Source organism: Mesoplodon mirus (assembly GCF_964341445.2).
Source record: "Mesoplodon mirus genome assembly, chromosome: 9".
NCBI classification, from domain to species: domain Eukaryota; kingdom Metazoa; phylum Chordata; class Mammalia; order Artiodactyla; family Ziphiidae; genus Mesoplodon; species Mesoplodon mirus.
In genome coordinates, this window is record NC_138985.1 from 58,128,365 (window position 1) to 58,148,824 (window position 20,460).

Consider the following 20,460-nt stretch of genomic DNA (forward strand, 5'->3'; position numbering starts at 1 on the left):
CTGCTCAACACCTAGAAGGAACAAACTCTACAATAGCATGTGTCTTAAAAACAGTAGTGGAGTAAAAGAAGTACAAAACAGTACATATCTTAGGATTCCATTTGCATGAGATTTACAACAGGTGAAACCAATCCGTGGTGCTCAGAATGGTTGCCCCTGGCCTGGGGTTGGAAGGATTGACTGGGAAAGGGTATGAGAGAATGTTCTGGGGTGATGGAAATGTTTAATTCTTGATTGGAGTGGTGATTACAAGGGTGTATATATAGTTGTCAAAATTGATCCAACTGTAATACTATGAGTCTTTTATGAAATGTAAATTAGAGCTCGATTGAAATATGGATGTGTATATCTATGTATAAATGTAAAGAAATACATATACTTAAATTTCTATTAAAGGGTCTAATGCAATGAGCCCAGCTCCCCTTGGCTCTGTGAATTTCACACTTTCTGCCCTTCAAAGACGTGGACTTTGTGCTTTCAACGTGTGGATTCAAGCTTCAGCGTGATGCTGCAAGTTGGAACCTTGTGCAATCACACCCAGGTCATTTCCCTCTAGCCTGTGGACTTCCCATCTCTGACACAATGCCCCATGTGGTCATCCCCGCTCGGCCACTGGAGAAAGTTTGGGAGGCAGGTTCAACTTGGTGGGGAATTCCTCTCCCGCCCCCCGCCCACCGCCGCACACACTTTCCAGCGCCCAGGGGGCGGCAGGGTCAGAGCTCTCAGGGCATGAATCAGTAGTCTCCCCTCAGGGCTCCGCAAAGGCGCGCTCCGCCCGCGCCTGTCCCGGGTCAGAAGGACGCTCACCCTACATAAAGCAGCGGCACCCACCACGCTGGAACTCAGACTGCCTCAAGGTTGGACGCTGTGCACCTTCCTCCCGCTGGCACATTCTGGGGACGCCTCACCCCACGGGCGGCTTGAATCCGGACACCATGTACTCTGTTCGTCCCCTCCGGCTGGTGGTTCTGCCGCTGCTCCTGGTGGGGACTGCGCTGGGAGATGCTCCTCAAGCGCTGCCAGGTATCTCCCTGCCCAGGGGACCCCCTTATCGCCCCAGCCAGGCGGCGAGGGCTCCGCGGACCCCTGCACTCGCTCTCTGTGCCCCGCTTTCCCCGATCGCTGTCGTGCACCATGCAACGGGGCACTTGCACCCAAGTTTGCACTTTCTTTCTCTGCAGATGCCCTTCTGCTGTGCTGGGAAGCTGCTGGGACAGAACTCCCCGGGAAGCCTCTCCCTCCGCGGAGATGTGGCTGACCCCCTTCTCTCACTCTCTGGCTCTCCTTCTGCCCCTCCTGTAGGAAATAACGCGGAGATCTGCCTCCTGCCCCCGGATGAAGGGCCCTGCCGGGCCCGGATCCCCAGTTACTACTATGACAGGTATACGCAGAGCTGCCGCGAGTTCATGTATGGGGGCTGCGAGGGCAATGCCAACAATTTCGAAACTTGGGAGGCCTGCGATGAAGCTTGCTGGAGGATACAGAGTAAGTGCTGGCACGCACACTCAGGACTCTTGTGCTGCTCCTTGCACTGAAGGGCTAGTAGTAACTTAGCTTATTTTCCAGATCGCATCTTCTACAGTAAGTTTTAGCCTGAATTTTCTCAAATATTAAGTAAGGCTTTTAATGCTTTTCAGTTTACCACAAGTGATCACAAAGTTTACAACGCCTAAGCCATCTCCTCTCTCCTCACTGGAATTTATCATAATTCACTGCGTGTGCAGACTCAGGAAAAGATTTCACCAGTAAGACGTAACACTGTAAGAGTATAATGTATTAGGTGCAACATAAGGGCTTGTCTGTATTTATCATAGTTCTAAACCTATGGTTTTTATGCCTCCTTGAGAATAGAATTTTCTCGTGTCCACTATCTATCAATCTGAAATACTTTTAGTGGATTTTGTTATTAAAGTGTGATTTAGCTAATTATAACCTTACTTTTGTCCCCGATACCCCATCAGGTCTTAGATTAGTATAGAGATATAGTGGAGATTCACGATGCTGTTTTTGATTTTATTTTAATTATGTTTATTATCTCTGTTAAGGCCTGTAACAGAACATGGGGCTCTGCTATTCAAGGAACTGAGCCAGGGAAAAATGTGTATTCCTATGAATAAGTTTGATTAACTTCGTATGCAGAAACAATCAGAATACTCTGAGAGAATAGTCTTTCCACTGAAGTTGAAAATTTATCATAGCCGAGCCAGGTCTGGAGACACCGTTAAAAAAAAAAAAAAAAAAAAAAAAGCCGAATACAGTTGCCTCTCAGTGTCTGTGGGGATTGGTTCTAGGACCCCACCCCCTCATACCAAAATCCACAGCATTTGTATATAACCTATGCACATCCTCCCTTATACTTTAAATCATCTCTAGATTACTTATAATGCCTAATACAACATAAATGCTAGGCATATAGTTGCCACCATAGGACAAATTTAAGTTTCGCTTTTTTTTTTGAACTTTCTGGAATTTTTTTTCGTGAATATTTTCTGTCTGGGGTTGGTTGAATCTGTGGATTCTGGACCCAGGAATACAACTGTAACTGGATACTCACTGTAATACTCACTGTAACTGGACTAGTGGGCAGTCTTTTGGGGGTTTACTAGCCCAGCACTAAATATGATGCCTTCCCCCACTCCATCCCTGGCCACCACCAGTTGTTTCTGAAAATACACTAAAGTTTTGAAAGTAATACTAAGAAGGTTAATTTTTTACTAACATTGTTTTATGCTCTCCTTGTCCTAGAAGTTCCCAAGATTTGCCGGTTGGAAGTCAGTAAGAGGCAGTGTGGGGAGCTCAGAGAAGTGTATTTCTTCAATCTAAGTTCCATGGCATGTGAAAAATTCATATCTGGCGGGTGTCACAGCAGTGAGAACCGGTTCCCAGATGAAGCTACTTGTATGGGCTTCTGTGCACCAAAGAAAGGTAAATATTCTTTTTACAGTGTTTCTATTTCATTCCTTTATTAAGGCTTTAGGGTGAAAAAGTAAATAATTTGATGTGGAATGAACATGGTTTGCGTTCTGGTGATTTCACATATAATATGATATCAATCTTCACACTATTGCCCTCTGAGGGAGTATTATTATCCCCTGTTCTACATATTAGAGTGCAAGCTAGAAGTTAACAACTTGCCAAGTTCTCAGGGCTGGAAAGTGACAAAGCTATGATTCAAGTTTTGCTTCCTCTTCTGCATTCTTTAGAACTATTTCTCATCTACTTAATTTACACGTAAAAAATTACAATCCTCATTAATGACATGACCTCAGGTTTGTATGAAATCAGTTGTATATATGAGATAGTGCGATAGAAAGACTTCATGGTGAAACCTGAAAATTTCTAAAGTTTTTGGTTAGATTTCTGTGTTCTTTAGTAGTTACAAATTGTAGCACAAATTGATCTCTATCCCTCTTTTCTCTCTTCCCCATTTCTTACCTACATTCCCCCCATGCAATCCCTAAAATCATGGGTTACTTGGGTAGTATGTAATGTTTACACAGGCATTTTCTGTAGGCACAGAAGAGACACGTACACAGAGATAAATAAGTTCAACAAACAAGGAAAACTTGCTTTGGCAGAGACTTTGATAAAGCTCTGTAGCTATACAGTGTTGAATATGCAAAATCTTGAATTAATGAGGAGATGGTTGTTGCTGGCGTTCTTTTAAATTGTTTATGTAAATGTAAGTGTTCCAGTGGCTACCTGGGAATTAGATACATGTATTCTTGATTAATAATGGAAGGAGAGCTGATAAAAACATTTAAAATAAAACTACCAACACAAGAGAGTTTACCAAAGCATGTCACATATTTTCCCATGAAATGTAGCCCATTTTTACCTGGCCATATCTGTTTTTCAGGTTTAATTTCTTTACACATTCAAACGATACAAGGATATAGCTTGATATTCTGTCCACTTTATAAAAATTTAGAATTAAGAAAATATGGCATGTAAGCTGTTTTGAAATTCAAGGCACACTTTTTAAATGGTGTAGTATGATATTTTGGATTCAGAATGAAGCTTCTATGGGATTAGATTTTCTTCAGTTACTTCAGTAATCAGCACAGTTTAGTAAATCTGGTATTATTGTATTTTTAATTTTATTTTCTTTTTCATTAAGGTCCATCATTTTGCTATAGTCCAAAAGATGAGGGACTATGCTCTGCTAATGCAACTCGCTATTATTTTAATCCAAGACACAAAGCCTGTGAGGCCTTCACCTATACTGGCTGTGGAGGGAATAACAATAACTTTGTTAACGTGAAGGACTGCAAACGCATTTGTGTAAAAGGTAGTGGATTTTTTTCTTATTCAATTTTTAAACTAACTTTATAAATAACTCATAAGCAAAATTATATTTTGATGTATCCATTTTACTAATAGCATATTGCCATTTCTAGACTACTTCTACATAGATAGCACTTTAGTACTGGTCAGTTTTGTCAAAATGTTTATACTGGCTAGGTAGAGTGTTATTGACTAAGTGGATAGTGAGTAAAACTGACTTTGTAATCATTAAAATTAAGATGAGGTGAGTTTGTAAGCATGTCGGAAGTGGTGATTTATAGCGAGCCTACAGACTGGGTAATATGATGTTTATTTTTATTTTGTTGACCTTAGCCTTGAAAAAGGGAAAAAACAAGATGCCAAAACTTCTCTTTGCAAGTAGAAGACTGAAAATTAAGAAGAAGCAATTTTAACCCTTTTTTTTTTTTCCCGTATGTCATCTTGTGAATGCCTTTATGGTTATATCTGAAGGATAATATGGTAACACAAGTAAGCGAATCATTAGTGATTTATTCACCAGTTCTTATATGTTACATTTTTTAATTTGTGTATTTTTTATACATAACTAGCTGCTATTCAAATGCGAATCTGTTATTTTAAATTTAATGTTCAACTATTTTTTATGAGGTTAAATTCTTGCTGTGCATAAGATATAAAAGCAAATATGACTCACCCAGTTCTTGGGGTTGCTCTCCCTGATTTCAGAAGATGATAGTAACTGAAAAATAAAAGAATATGATTATATTGTCTTATAACACATAGGATTATAAAAAGGACCAGCAAATATATTTAATTTTGCATTTAAAAGTTAGATTATATTTTGGACCCAAGGAGACAAACTTGCAGACTTACCAACACTTCAAAAAATGTTACAAATGCTATTATATAGACACTGCTAAGTTACTTCTATTTCTACAGTGTCATTTAAAAGATAATAAAATAAAGTAACTGTTTTGCCTGAATTAAAAAGTTAGTAAAGTAATTACAACCAGAAATGTTCTCCTCGGGTTGGGGTGGGGGGATTCTCTGTCTCTCTCTCTCTTCATCTATCCATTCATCCCCACTCAGCATTAAGTTGTTAAAATTTTTGTACTGTTCAAGGTGCTTATTTATACTATACCAGAGACAATGCATAAATTTAATAATTTAAATTCCACTAATAAAATATTCCTGATAAATATGATCATCCCATTTTAAACAGTTTTTTTCTTTCTCTGTAACAACAAGATTTTTTAAAATTCCTACATTTTCTTGGCAAGATTAATGTTTAAAGTATGCCCCTGATACGGCCAAATTATAAGTACATTTGCCCTTTTCTTGAGCAATCCCTCCTTTAAAGATCTATCCCAAAGGTATTGTGACAAAAAAAAAAACAAACCCAAAATGCTATATGCCGTAGTTGATATATTATTTGGAATAACTGAAAACTGGAAACAAACCAGATACTCATCAATAGGGGGTTGGTTGAAGAAATTATGGATGAAAAATCAGCAAATTATCTATATGTGGATATCATCTGATCCTCAGGATACATTAAAGAAAAACAGGGTCTAGAACAATATGAAGAAACACACACACACACACAAATCACAGAAGATACAAAGATATTAAAAACGTTTACCTATAAGATGAGGTAGGAGACAAAGGAGTGGACAGGTATGGAAGTGAAATTTATGTGAATGTACCTTACTATAATTTTGATCCTGGAACATGTAAATATTTTGTGTAATTAAAAAATAAAATTAAATCAAAAAGAATAAAAAGCATTCCTTCTAAAATTGGAAACAATTGAACTTAAATGAATATCAAATAGTAGCATAACTACAAAAGGGTATATAATTATTTTCAGTGACTTCCAAAACTAGTATTTTGACTCTGTATCTTTTGGAGGATATAATCTAAGAGTCAAATAAATTCTGAAGATATCTAAAAATGCATTTTTTAGTCTGATTAGTAATATTGTTATTTTGAACCTATCATACATAGAATACTATATTATATATTCTATAAAAATGTATTTCCCACCCTTTCATTGAAAAGTCTTTTGACAATCCGTCCAGATTATGGTCACTAAAAGAAACCAGAGCTTGCTGAGTCTAGGTCTGGGACAGGAAATGTGTAAGATGAACCTGGGCCATCTTATGCTGTAAAGCAAGGAAACTATCAAAGACTAATGAATTAAAAAAAAAAAAAAAAAGACTAATGAATCACGTCACAAAAACCGAAAAGTAACATTAGGGGACTTCCACTGACCTAAAGTGAGGCAATATGAGCATCAAAACAAACAATGACCACAATATATATAAGTATATAAATATGAATACAACATGAGTTAATAATTACACACATACCTCCTTGGCGACTCTTAGAGGTTGCTAGGGCACTATCTCATTACTCTGAAAACTGATGAATTAGAAAAATACTAAAGTACTTATCCTTTTTTATTTAGTCTTAACAACTAAATAGTGTATGAGAGAAAGTTACTCATAGAAGAATCCTACCTAATACATGCAATAAAATGTTAGAAGATACCCCTAATGAAGTATGCATCTAGGTAACGATCATCTGTGGATGCTGAAACCATGGCATGAAAGATTGATGGGGAACAGTATCATGGAGAAATCAGACTAATGTCTCTGAACCCATGGATAATTTTAACATTACTAAAAGTGTGCCAACAGACATTATTCACTTCTGGATGTGATGCAATAAGAAGTGTACACCCTTTCTGATGAAGTAATCTTTCAGAAAGAAAGAGAGAAAAAATTAAACCTGAAGTTAGGCCAGTCTCTAGAGCTTACTGTCTATCATACTGCCAGATTGTAAGGCGCTCTTGGGGGGTAAAGGAGCAAGCTGGAAGAAACCAGGGAAAGTCAATCAGCCAAATACATAACATTGGACATTCTACAAGACAAATATCCTAGTTCCTCCAACAAACCAAAAAAATTTTTAGAAGGAGGAAAAAGAGAGGGGCTTCCCTGGTGGCACAGTGGTTGAGAGTCCGCCTGCCGATGCAGGGGATACGGGTTCGTGCCCCGGTCCAGGAAGATCCCACATGCCGCGGAGCGTCTGGGCCCGTGAGTCATGGCCGCTGAGCCTGCGCGTCCGGAGCCTGTGCTCCACAACGGGAGAGGCCACAACAGTGAGAGGCCCGCATACTGCAAAAAAAAAAAAAAGGAGGAAAAAGAGGAGACAGTGCTTTTATAGAATATGAGATGTAACAACAACAAAAAGCCTGTCATTAAAAGGTTTTCAGTTGAATAAGGCCTGTATTTATGACTGTTTTTGGTGGTTTCTGAGAATGACTATAGCAGAAGGATCTTGTGTGTGCTCTGGGGTTGTCGAGTGAGTGATACAGAGCCTCTGGGCATGGTGGTTAGGGGGTTCCAAGCACTACAGGGAAGCTTGATTTATTTGTTGACTTTAACCCACCCTGGGACCAAAGCCCTTTGGGGATCATGGACCTGACTTAGCTTACAGCTACAGCTTTCTGTTCAGCAAGGGTAGGAGGTAGACTTTCTGATATAACTGTTATAATACCCCAAACCTCTGCCATTTTAATTTTATGAAGAAATAAATAGAACTGTCGTAGGACATTCTGCAGTCGAAGGGAAATTCCTTTTTGCCACAATCAGCTTGAAGACAGGTCACTACTGTGATTGCACCAGACAGCTGTTTAAAAGGAATGTCTCATTCCGTGACACAAAAAAGGAATGGCTAGCTTTCAAATATCACAGCCTCTTACTGAAAAAAATTACTCTGGACTACCACTTATGCACACACATTGTCACATGTTCACCCATAGAAACTGCAATGGAGCCTTCTAGATTGCCTGGATCATGGTACCTCCAAGTATACATGTTATCTCTGCCAACAGTCTTATAGACATTTAGCTAATGATGTTATTCAGTAAGGGACTGTCCTTTGTCATGTCTTTCCCTGTATTTTAAGAGTGGTCATAGAAGCTTGTCTTTAGAAGCTTCATGTTTGTAAAAAACAAGAAAAAGAAAAGAAATAGGTCTTGCGATAAAAATAACAAAAAATAGAAAAGTGCAGAGTTGTAGCTTTAAATATTCGTTGTCTATATATTCTGTTATAAATACAGAGATGGAGGCAAGTAAATGTGGGAATCAAAATCATCTACAATTATTTCTTCTCCCTTCACCCTTGTATCAATTGGTCGCCAAGTGTATCTATTCAAACCTATTCTAATCCTCCTTATCTTACTCCAGGAAAATTAAAACATTCTCCCAAGTTTCCTCCCTGCCTATGTCTGCTCCATATCCAATCATCCACACTAAGGCCAGGGTAATCTTTCTTTAAAAAAAAAAAAAATCTTATCAGGTTACTCTTCTGCTTAAAACTCTTTAGTGGTTGAATTGGGAGATTGGGATTGACATATATGCACTAATATGTATAAAATGGATAACTAATAAGAACCTGCTGTATAAAAAAATAAATAAAATTCTAAAAAAAAAATCCCCAAAACAAAAAAAACACTCTTTAGTGGTTTCCTATTGAATCTTCATGTTACTGTCCAAGCCCCTAGCATGTCATTTAAGACTTCCTACAAGTGGACCATGACATTCTTCTCCAGCTTCATCTCCCCAATTACACCATCATCTATAACCTACAATTCAGTTGCACTAAATTGTGTTCTATTTCTAAAGCATGTCATAGTGCTTTATTTTTCTATAATACAGTTATTAAATTTTGTGCATGAGAGCCATCTGGGCAGCCAGGCACAGTACAGACTCCTAAGCCCCATGCCCAGGGGTTTTGATTTAGTGGTTTAAGTTGGCACTCAAAGATGTACATTAAAAACACTGGCTCCAAATGATTAGAATGTATACTTGCATCACAGGTGAGGAACACTGTTTTATGCCTTAGAATGTTTAATTTTCCTTTGAAAATAGTATCCATCCCTCCTTAAGAACTACTTGACAAGTTGAATCTTCTTGTTGGCACAGCATTCCTTGACGCTCCTCAAGCAGGTTTAACCATTTGTTCTGTGGGCTTGGCTATACCCAATACAACTCCTAGTCGCTCTAACGCAGTACTTAATTATTTTCCTAGGAGTTTTATTGTTAGGGTGTTTGGTTTTTCAAGCAAAATTAAAATTTTTTTTCATTTTAATATATATTATCATATTCACTGTATAATATATAGAAAATAAAATAAAAATATAAGGATAAAAATAAAAACAATCCAGTATTTTACCACTAAGTGATTAACAACATTTGTCTCCTTGAGGGAGAAATAACTTAGTCAAGAGATATGAGCATTTTTATGCTCTCAGTATATACTAACAAACTGCATTACAAAGTTAAATCAATTTATCCCCACCTAAGAAGCTAAGAATGTATGCAAATGTCCAACAATTTGGTTTAAAATAAACAGAAAAATAAATCACTTCTTTATAATTAAGTGGTATCTAATCATTATTTTAATTGGTATTTCCAAGATTATTACTAAATGTTGCACTTAAAAATATTATACATTTTCTCTCATTAAAGGTTAATACTTCCCTTTAAACTTAGCTTACAATGTTAACATAAAAATAGAGCTAATATTTTATAATTGAATTTTTAATAATGAATTGTTTCAAACATATAGAAAATTACAGAAAACATTATAACTGACCCAATTTAAAATACATGATAGGAGTTTGCCAGATTTGTTTCAGGTGCTTTTTCTATTTTAAGAAATGAGATGTTGCAAATAGAGCTTAAGATGCAAATGTTCCTCTGTCATCCTATCTCTCCCTTACTCTCCTGAGAAGTAACTGCTCTCCTAATGTTGGAGTATATACTTTCTGTGCATATTTTAATGCTTGTATTATGAATATATTCACCCACAGCAATATGAAGTATTGTTACACATTTTAAAATTATTTATATGATGTCACACTATGTATCCATTGTCATCATGCATTGCTACCATTATGTTTTAGGTATAGTCTATAAATCCACATTGTTTCATGTAGATCTGCTTCATTTATTTTGACTACACAATGTTATTCCAGTACATGAATACAGTACAGTATATTCATCCATTTCTCTATTGATGTATATTCCCAAATTTTTGCTTTTATAAACAATATAATAACAAATGTTTATATACATGTCTCATATTACACACATATGGACCTGGAAGTGGAATTGCTAGTTAAAGACATGTTCATCTTCAACTTACTGTATTTTGCCAAATAGCTCACCAAAATATTAGTACCACTAAGCACCAATGTATACAAATTTCTATTTCTTCAAGTTTTTGACAACACTGAACACTGGCAAAGTCTGTAATTGTTGCCATTCATAAGTGAGAAGTTGTACCTCATTGTTGTTCAATTTTTATTTTCCTGATCAGTAATGAGGCTGAGAATCATTTTTTTATATTTTGTTGGCCATTCTCATATCCTCTTGTATAAATTGTCCATTTGTATTGCTTCCATTTTCCCTTTGACTCTGTATCATTAATTTGTATATTTTTATGTATTCTGAGTAAGAATCTTTTGTTAGTTATGATTTACAGATATCTTCTTCCAATTTGTGTAAATAGTGATGTTATTTTGTTTTTCCTCTGCAAGTTGGATTGTGAAGCTACATTATTTCATGATATGTCATTAAGCAGGATTCATTTAGCACTTTCTCAACTCTTAAATTGATTATGTGACATCCTTACAAGAAAGCAGGAAGTATGATATTTGTGCCAAAGCCCAGTAGATTGTGAGATATTTCCTCAATAAAACACTGCAACATTTTGAACAAAGTGATAAGGAAAGTGTTATGTACTATAAGAATTATTATAGAGAATATAAAAAGAAGCAATATTGGAAAAATTACTGGCTAAGAACTTCTCCTAACTAAAAACATATGACTATATATTCAAGAAGCTCTACATGTTCCAAACAGAATAAATTCAAAGAAAAATACAACTGGTCACATCTCAAACTTCTGAAAACTAAAAACAAATTGAAAATCTTCATATAACTAGAAAAAACAAGTATCTCCAAATAAGCATCGAAAAGACTGATGACTGATATTTCAACAGAAACTATGGAAGCAGAAAATGACAGATTAACATTTTAAAGTGCTAAACAAACAAAACCTGCAAACCAATAATTGTACACCCAGCAAAAATATCCTTCAAAATGGAAGGATAAATGAAGATGTTTACATATAAACAAAAGCCAAGAGAATCTGTTGTCAGCAGATCTGCACTACAGAAAACAGTAATGGAAATTCTGAAGGAAAATGATCCCAGAATGGAATGACAGCACTAGAAGATAAAAGTGTGAAAAACTATAAATGAATTTCTGTTTAAAAGTATTGAGTATTATATCTTATGTATTTAAAACATGTAGGTTTTAGATATATGGAATTAATAGCACCAAAGGTAGGAGTGTTGGTTAATGGAATTAAACTCTTCTCAGCTTCTTGTATACTTTGGGAAGTATTACAACTTATTAGCTAGAATACATACAGTAAGTTAAGGGTAATTGGTGTAAGATAACAAAACAGATAGGGCTAAAAAGTAAGTAGAGGAAAGAATGGACTAATAGGAAAAACGGAATAATGATTAATCCAAAGGAAAGCAAGAAAAAAAGAAATGAAGAAACAAAAGATGGGACAATTAGAAAACGGTGGCAAGATAGCTGACTTAAATCCAACTATCTAAGTAATATTATTAAATATAAGTTGGCTAAACACTCCAATTAAAGGAAGAAATAGTCATATTGAATTAAAAAACAAACAAAGGGGCCTCCCTGGTGGCGCAGTGGTTGAGAGTCCGCCTGCCGATGCAGGGGATACGGGTTCGTGCCCCGGTCTGGGAGGATCCCATATGCCGCAGAGCGGCTGGGCCCGTGAGCCACGGCCGCTGGGCCTGCGCGTCCGGAGCCTGTGCTCCGCAACGGGAGAGGCCACAACAGTGAGAGGCCCGCATACCGCAAAAAGAAAAAAAAAAAAAAAAAACAAACAAAAAACAAAACAAAACAAAAAAACAAACAAAAATCCAAGATTCAACTCAATACTGTTTACAAGAGACATGCTTTATATACATGTTATAAATAACTTAAAATAAAGAGTAGAAAAGGTATACCATATAAACACTACTAACCAAAATAGTTTATTAATCTCAGACAAAGAAGATTTTGAGACAAGAAGAATAGCCAAAATAAAGAGGGACTTTCACAGTGATAAAAAGGTTCAATTTAATCAATAGGAGGATATAATAATTATAAATGTCTACATGTCTAATAAAAAGTTCAATACATGAAAGAAAAATAGAGATAACTAAAAGGAGAAATAGACATATCTATAATTGTAATTTATATAATTTGATATTTTAACACAGTTCTTTCAGTAAATGAAAAAGTAGGAAAAATTAATGAAATAGGAAATTTAAATAAAACACTATACCCAACAGATTCAGAATAAACATTGTTTTTAAATATATATGGAATATTTACCAAATGGACCACTTGCTGACCCATAGGTAAGTCTCAATCTATTCCAAAGAATCAAAATCATATAGAGTATATTCCCTGATTACAAAATTAAACTAGAAACTTAGAAAGATGGTTGGAAAATCTCTGAGTGTTTGGAAATTAAACACATACTATTATATAACACATGTGCCAAAGATGAAATCACAATGGAATAGATTTCAGCTAAGTGAAAATAAATCTGACATATCAAAAATCTGAGATGCAGTTAAAATATGATCAAAGGGAAATTTAAACTTCTAAATTAGTAATTAAAGAGAAGAAAGATTGAAAATCAATGCTCCAATCCTCCATCTCAAGAAACTAGAAAACTAACCATATTAAACACATTATTTAAGCACCCCCCAAAAATGTAGAACGGAAGTTAATAAAGATAACAGCAATAATAAAAATGTTTAGAAAACAGACATAAATTTTAAGAAAATAAAGTCAAAATTTTTTCTTTAAAAAAGTTAATCAAGTATTTTGTTAATAGCAAGATTTTAAAGAAAAGAAAAAGAACATAAATTATGAATATCACAAATAGAAAAGCAGACAATATTACAAATCACAAAGTTGTTGAAAATAAATTAATGGATATTGTTAACAAATTCATAACAATACATTTGGTAACTCAGATGAAATAGGCAAATTCCTTTAAAAACAAAAATGACGGGGCTTCCCTGGTGGCACAGTGGTTGAGAGTCCACCTGCCGATGCAGGGGACACGGGTTCGTGCCCCCGTCTGGGAAGATCCCACATGCCGCGGAGCAGTGGGGCCCGTGAGCCATGGCCGCTGAGCCTGCGCATCTGGAGCCTGTGCGCCGCAACGGGAGAGGCCACAACAGTGAGAGGCCCGCGTACCGCAAAAAAAAAAAAAAAAAAAAAAGACAAAACATGAAAAGCTATGTAATTTGAGGGGTCCAGCACAGAGTGAGAATGAGAGATTCCTTGCTCAAATACTAATTAGGAATTTAAAGATGGTGACAATAAAACATTAAACCAAGAGCAAGACCCTTGTAAATGCATGTGACCACATGGAATGCATGCTCATTAAGCTGGTCCTGTTTCCAAAACTAACATGAAGATAGGAAGACATTCTGAACATTCCCATATCTGTTAAAGAAATTGAAGCCACAGTTCAACTTTAGCACAAAGAAAACTTCAGGCCCAGATGGATGATTCATTGGTAAATTATCCCAGACTTTTAATAAGAAATAATCCCAACTTCCAAAATCTCTTCCAGAAGATAATGAAAAAGAAATACTTCCCATTTTTCAAGACTAAAACTAATTGGGAAAGGCATTACAAGGAAGAAAAATTATAGGCCTATTTCTTCTTTGTGAATAGATGCACAAAACTTGAACTATTACAAAGTCAAATCCAGTAATATAAAACACATCACAACTAAGTGAAGTTTGTCCCAGTGGTGTAAGACAGTTTCAACGTAAGAAAATCAATCATTGTAATTGACCACATTAACAAAATAAATGACAAATCACATGATCTTAACAGATGCAGAAAAGGCATTTGACAAAATTCAGTATCAATTCATGATAAAAAAAAAATCTCAACAAAGTAGGAATAGAAGAGCTCCTCCGTCATCTGAAAATGGATGCCCACAAAAACCTACAGTTAACATCATAATTAATGTTGAAATCTATGAAATTTAAGCTACATGAAAAGAGGAAGGAAAGCATCAAGGGGAGAGAGAGTGAAAAGGTGGTAGGATCAATAAGGCTGTGAAATCTATTGTTGATATCTGTTTTCCTCTGTGACTTGGTCTTTTAGCCTGAAGTCCCAGAGGTTTGTTCTTTAATTTTTGAGTCTAATAATTTACTGAGTAACATATCAAAATTGACCAAAATTTAAATATTTTATAGTTGTTTTTCTTCTTGCCACTTTTGTGATTTGTTTGGCCTATTTTCTATATCTAGTATTTTCCTTTTGAACAGCTTGTGTCTTGCTGTGGTCCCCAGCCTTTTTGGCACCAGGGACCGGTTTTGTGGAAGACAATTTTTCCACTGACCAGGGCGGGCATGGGGCTGGGGCTGGGGGATGGTGGATGGTTCAGGCAGTAATGCGAGCGCTGGGGAGCGGCAGATGAATTTTTGCTTGCTCGCCCTCCACTCACCTCCTGCTGTGCGGCCTGGTTCCTAACAGGTACCTGTCAGTGGTCCAGCCCCGGGGGTTGGGGACCCCTGATGTCTTGGATATTCTTGAGTCAACAATAACAAGCATCCCACAGAGCACTACAAGGGGTTTGGGTGGCTTACGAGGGTTCTTAGTTCAGGAATACTCTTTTCTGCTGGTGCACAGAATTATAAAGACTTTACACAGTGGTGTGTCTTCTACTGCTGTAATTCTTGAACTTTCTATGAGATTCTTACTTTCCATCATTTTCTTCCTTCTTACCATTCAGTATCAAGTCTATCAAGCCTCCAAGGGCTATTTACTTCTTTTCGGTTGTCTCACTGCCACCCTAAGCAATGCCTTCCCTAGTCTGCCACCTTTGGTTCTGCAGCTTCCATGTCTTTTCTCCTTCCCAATTCCCCAACAGCCGTGGCTTTGATCCAGGTCTCACACTCCAGTTTGGGTAAAACCCTCTTTTTCTTGGGGTAATATTATCCATATTTCACCAACTGCAGGACCCCACTACACTCTCATTTTTGGGGGGCATAATCTTCACGTTATTTCCTCAATTACATGTAAATTGAAGTTTGTGTGTTACCTTTCTCTTAGTTTTGCTCTAGATGTAAGTTATGGGTGGTTTTATTATATCTCCTTATGGATCCATATAGTCTTTGGAGGATGTGTACAGAGATTATTACTTAAGTAACCACTATTAGCCTAGGGGAATCTGACACTTTTAAAACTGAAATAATATTTAAAGTTTTAAGAACCACAGATCAATTTTCCTTTTCTCTTTTTTAAACTTACTCTGATTTTTACCTTCATAACTCTTAATGTGTACAGAATATAAATTACAGCTGACTCTTGAACAACACAGGTTTGAACTGCACAGGTCCATTTATATACAGATTTTTTTCAATAAATATACTATATATATTTTAATTTTACAGATCTTTGAATTAACTAAGTGTGGGGAAAAGTTTGTTTGATTAGAGATCACATTATGTGGAATCAAAAGAACTGGGGTTTGAGTTCTGATTCTATCTAAACTGCTTCTGCTTCCTGCCCTTGAGTGAGTCATTTATTAATTCCTTTGTTTTTGAGGCAGAGATAGCAGTATACAGATTTTTGTCTGCACAGGCATGGGTGCTCCTAACCCCTGAGTTGTTCAAGGGTCAACTGTGTATGTTGACACTACCTTCAGAGCGTAAGCCCCTTAACCCCACAATTGCACTTATAACTTTATCTTACCTAGTATTTGAAACTAACAAATTCTTCAGCAAAGATACAAATTGATATGGTCCTAGATTAGAATTTTGCAGTAGAGGCCAGCTATTCCCCTCTGAAACTAAAATGGAGGTTAATTTTATATTAATTTTATATTTTGCTTAAACAGTTCTTTTATATTTGATACTGAAGAGCTCTGTCTTAGTCATCCTCTCCAGGAAATTTTTCATCTGAATCACAGCACTATAATTCTCATGACAAATTGATATTCTGCGTTGTGTTTTAAAGTTAATCTTTTCAGATAACTTTTACTTGTAAAATACATTTTTTTTACATAGAGAAGTTGTTCAACTATAATTTTAAAGAATATATTCTCAGTCATTTTTTGTTTCTTGAGTTTATTGGAGTGAGATGAATGATGGTATACCATCAGTTTAATGACCACCTGCTAAAAACTTTTGTTTCAAATCGTAGTCCACAATTTTAAGTGAACAAACAAAGCTATTTACAACTTTTTAACAAATATTGCTGTCTGTAATAAAATGTTACTTTATAAATCAAACTTTTGTATGCAAATGTAATTTCTTGTAACTAATAATCAAGGATAGCCTTATCTCAAGATTATGAGCTATGCTTCAAGGAGACAATTACCTTTAAAATCAGGATATTTCTAAATTATTGTCGTTAGTTCAAACATTTAGCTACTAAAGACCAGTATTTGCCCTTCTTAGAAAATAGATAAATGGTTATTACCTAACTTTCTTTTCTAAAGATTTATATTGATTTTTACAATAATATCACAGTGTTTTATTCTTCTTTAAAAGTAATTTCTTCACTATTTGGATACATTTATTTTCCAGGTTAAATTCAGAATCTGTCTTTCAAGCTAAAAATATAACCCCATTCCATTAATTGGGTTTGCATAATATCTATACTTTCATTTGCAATAGAATTGTCATCTGTAATATAAGAAATTTGTCAGTAACACAAAGCATGCATTTAGGGTCATATCTCTATCTCTATTTTGTAAAATCATATTGTAATTTTTCCAGGTCCTCTTATCAAGACAGATGGTCCACTACAAATCTATGAGAATTCTCTTGCTTCACATGGATAGTTTAAGATTACTGGGAGATGGAAGCCTTCTTCAGCTGCAAATCAGAGCTCTAGACATTCAACTTAGAGACAGGGAGAAGCCTCCTCTCTGTCCATGACCCCTACTTATCCTTTTATAGAAGAGAATGCACTATCAGCAATCATCTGCAACTCTGCCTGGCTTCTCTATGCTGTAATGTGGCTGTTTTTCTCAGCCACTTGTCCAAATCAACCGGTCCTACAAAGGAATTTAGGCTCAGATTGAATCCATATCCTGTTTCCTAATGTTGAAGTCAGCGATATTCCTCACCTAAAGCATATCCAGGCCTTATGGGCTCACTCACAGCCACCCTCTCCTGAGGTGTTCTTTGGAGGTGCTGTGTCTGAAAGGAATCAGATATGTTTCAATGGGGGCATCTGTAACCCCTGCCCTTCTGCCTGTACCAATAATTCTCCAGGATTCCATGATTTCTTAAGCCCTATGGAAATAAAAGGCTTATGAAACCCTCTCTTCCTGTAATGGAGTTAGGTCCAACAGTCTAAGGATAGCTACTATAAATCCATGCATCTCATTCCTTTCTAGGGATGACAGCCCTAAATACCTACCTGATTCCTTCAAAGATATGTTATCTTGGGCTTCCCTGGTGGCGCAGTGGTTGAGAGTCCGCCTGCCGAGGCAGGGGACATGGGTTCGTGCCCCGGTCCGGGAAGATCCCACGTGCCGCGGAGCGGCTGGGCCCGTGAGCCATGGCCACTGAGCCTGCGCATCCGGAGCCTATGCTCCACAGCGGGAAAGGCCACAACAGTGAGAGGCCTGCGTAACGCAAAAAAAAAAAAAAAAAAAGATATGTTGTCTTTACTGTCTTAAAGATGAAGAAAGGGGTGAAACACACATGGACCTCTCTGGTAGGGTATTATATCAGAATAACAAAAAAATCATTCCTTGGTGCATCATTATTTATTTATTTTATATTTAAAGTTTATTTTTCATGTTTTTAAAGTTTTTGTTTTTTGCGTTAGTGAAAGTGTCTTACAATTCATACACTCTAACTGGTAATTACTGTTAAATAGGAAAGATAATTTTTGGCCTTGTTATTTTCTGATTAATCAAACACAATAAAGCTTTACTATCTGTTATACTATTTCAGTTGATTTTTAAAGTTTTTCTATAGAGAGATTCACAAAATTTGCAAATAACAATTGTATCTCCTTGTTACTAATATCTAAACTCTTTGTTCTTTTTCTTGCCTTGTTGCATTGCCTGAAATTTCCAGAAACAATGATACATAATAGTAAGGAAAGTCTATTTGTGTATTCCTGACTTTTATCAACATACTTTGTGTCTTATAGTTAACTATGCACTGATTGCAGGTTTGAAATTAATATTTATCAGATTAATGAAATATAATCATCTTCTTTATTTACTAAGAGGTTTTTCCTTATATGAGGAATATATCATGGTTCTAGTTACACAGATTTTCAGCAAATAAATGTGATATTTTTTCTTTGAAATTTGGATATGATAAATTATCTAACAGATATCTCAATATGAGCTTATATATAAATTCTTAAAATAAACCTCATATAAACATTAAAGCTTTTAATATAGCTCTGAATTCAATTTGATCATTTTAAAGGAATTTTATCTAAAATCTGTAGCTTTTCTCTTTCTAATGCTCTGTCAAATTTTGGCATTAGTGTTATATGCTGGACCAAAAAAAAAAAAAGGTGTATTCTAAAGTAGTCTATCTTTTTCTATGCTCTGGGATTTTATAATAGTATAAGATTTATTTATTTGTGTTAAGAATGGTTTTAATAACTCACACATTAAACTGTCTAAGCCTAGCACTCTTTCCAGACGCGCAGGCTCAGTGGCCATGGCTCACTGGCCTAGCCACTCTGCGGCATGTGGGATCTTCCCTGACCGGGGCACGAACCCGTGTCCCCTGCATTGGCAGGCAGACTCTCAACCACTGCGCCACCAGGGAAGCCCCTAGCACTCTTTTAAAAGAAGTTCTTTGTCAACTTTTTTCATTTTATTTATGACTTCTGATTTATTCAGGCTTTCTATAACTTCTTGAGCTGATTTTGGCAATCAATATTTTCCTTTAAAGTAATTTGATGGAGGCTCTCAAAATTTTTAGCAATGAAATTTACATCAGATTTTTAAAGACAAACCTTTCATTAATTTTATCCTTGATTACAGCTTTATTATACTTTTTAATAAACAAATATTCAATTAAACGATTCTGCTATTTGTATGTGTTCTAGTAAATTAACTTTTGCTTTTATCTTTATTAATTCCACCATATTCTTTTTGTAAGTTTTTTTTTCCTTACTTGAAATTTTTTATATGGAAGATTTGAAATATAATAAGAAATGAATTAAAAAAGTAGAAATCTGTAGTTAAATACAAATAAATCCATGCAAAAAAGAAAAAAAAAATAACACTAATTTTAGGGGAGGAGGTTAAAATATGATAGTACTAAATTGAAAAATTATGTTTAAGTGGAAAGTAAACTGAGTAGAATGAAAGTGTTCTAAGAAAGTAAAGGTATATGATTCTGTTAGGTTAAAGAGAAAAAATAAAATTAGAAACAATCATTTCAAATGAGGGCAAGAAAGGGGCAAAAAAGAATCAAAAGATTCCAAAGCCAGGACAAATAGAAAGTCCAATATAAGCTTTAGAAATAAATATAACAGTAACTACATTAAATGCACATGGAAGAAATTTTAAAGGCAAAGATCATTTTCCTGGAATAAATAATAAATTCCAGCTCTTTGCTGTTCAGCAGAGACAAATTGAAAACATAAATACGCAGAAAGATTGACTATAAAAGCATTGAAATACATACCGGGCAAATACCAAACAAAAAGGTTAGTATATGTATATTAATAAAAGGCCAGAATTCCATCCAATATTCAAATTTAAAAAATCAATTCACCTGAAAAATATAACTATTCTAAGCTTCTGTGCATCTAAGAACAAATCATTTATCTGTGTATCTATCTATCTGTCTACAGCAAAACTGAAAAATTTTACAGAATTATAAGGTTAAATGAACAAATATACTATATGGGACATAGAACACTGCCCCCAAACTACAGAATACATATTTTCCTAAAGTAGGCGTCAGCAAACTTGATCTGTAAAGAGCCAGATGGTAAATATTTTAGCCTTTGCAGGACATAGAATTTCTGTCACAACTTCTCAACTCTGCCACTGTAGT

The 20,460-nt window shown here is 35.7% G+C and overlaps 1 protein-coding gene across 1 annotated transcript; it reads left to right on the plus strand.

Moving 5' to 3' along the window:
- Window positions 1-620: 620 nt before the first annotated feature.
- TFPI2 (tissue factor pathway inhibitor 2) lies at window positions 621-5,473 on the plus strand. The gene is made up of 5 exons (XM_082632536.1): window positions 621-1,023; window positions 1,303-1,485; window positions 2,746-2,925; window positions 4,121-4,291; window positions 4,621-5,473. The coding sequence occupies exons 1-5, from the start codon at window positions 936-938 to the stop codon at window positions 4,698-4,700; spliced, it is 702 nt and encodes a 233-aa protein (XP_082488662.1). The 5' UTR covers window positions 621-935; the 3' UTR covers window positions 4,701-5,473.
- Window positions 5,474-20,460: the final 14,987 nt, after the last annotated feature.

What these genes read in the sequence shown, in the direction of transcription:
- TFPI2 (XM_082632536.1), top strand. Translation starts at nt 936, where the DNA reads ATGTACTCTGTTCGTCCCCTCCGGCTGGTGGTTCTGCCGCTGCTCCTG. An exon ending in AGCTTGCTGGAGGATACAGA is followed by an intron (nt 1,486 to 2,745) that starts GTAAGTGCTGGC and finishes TCCTTGTCCTAG; the next exon opens with AAGTTCCCAAGATTTGCCGG. An exon ending in CAAACGCATTTGTGTAAAAG is followed by an intron (nt 4,292 to 4,620) that starts GTAGTGGATTTT and finishes TGTTGACCTTAG; the next exon opens with CCTTGAAAAAGGGAAAAAAC.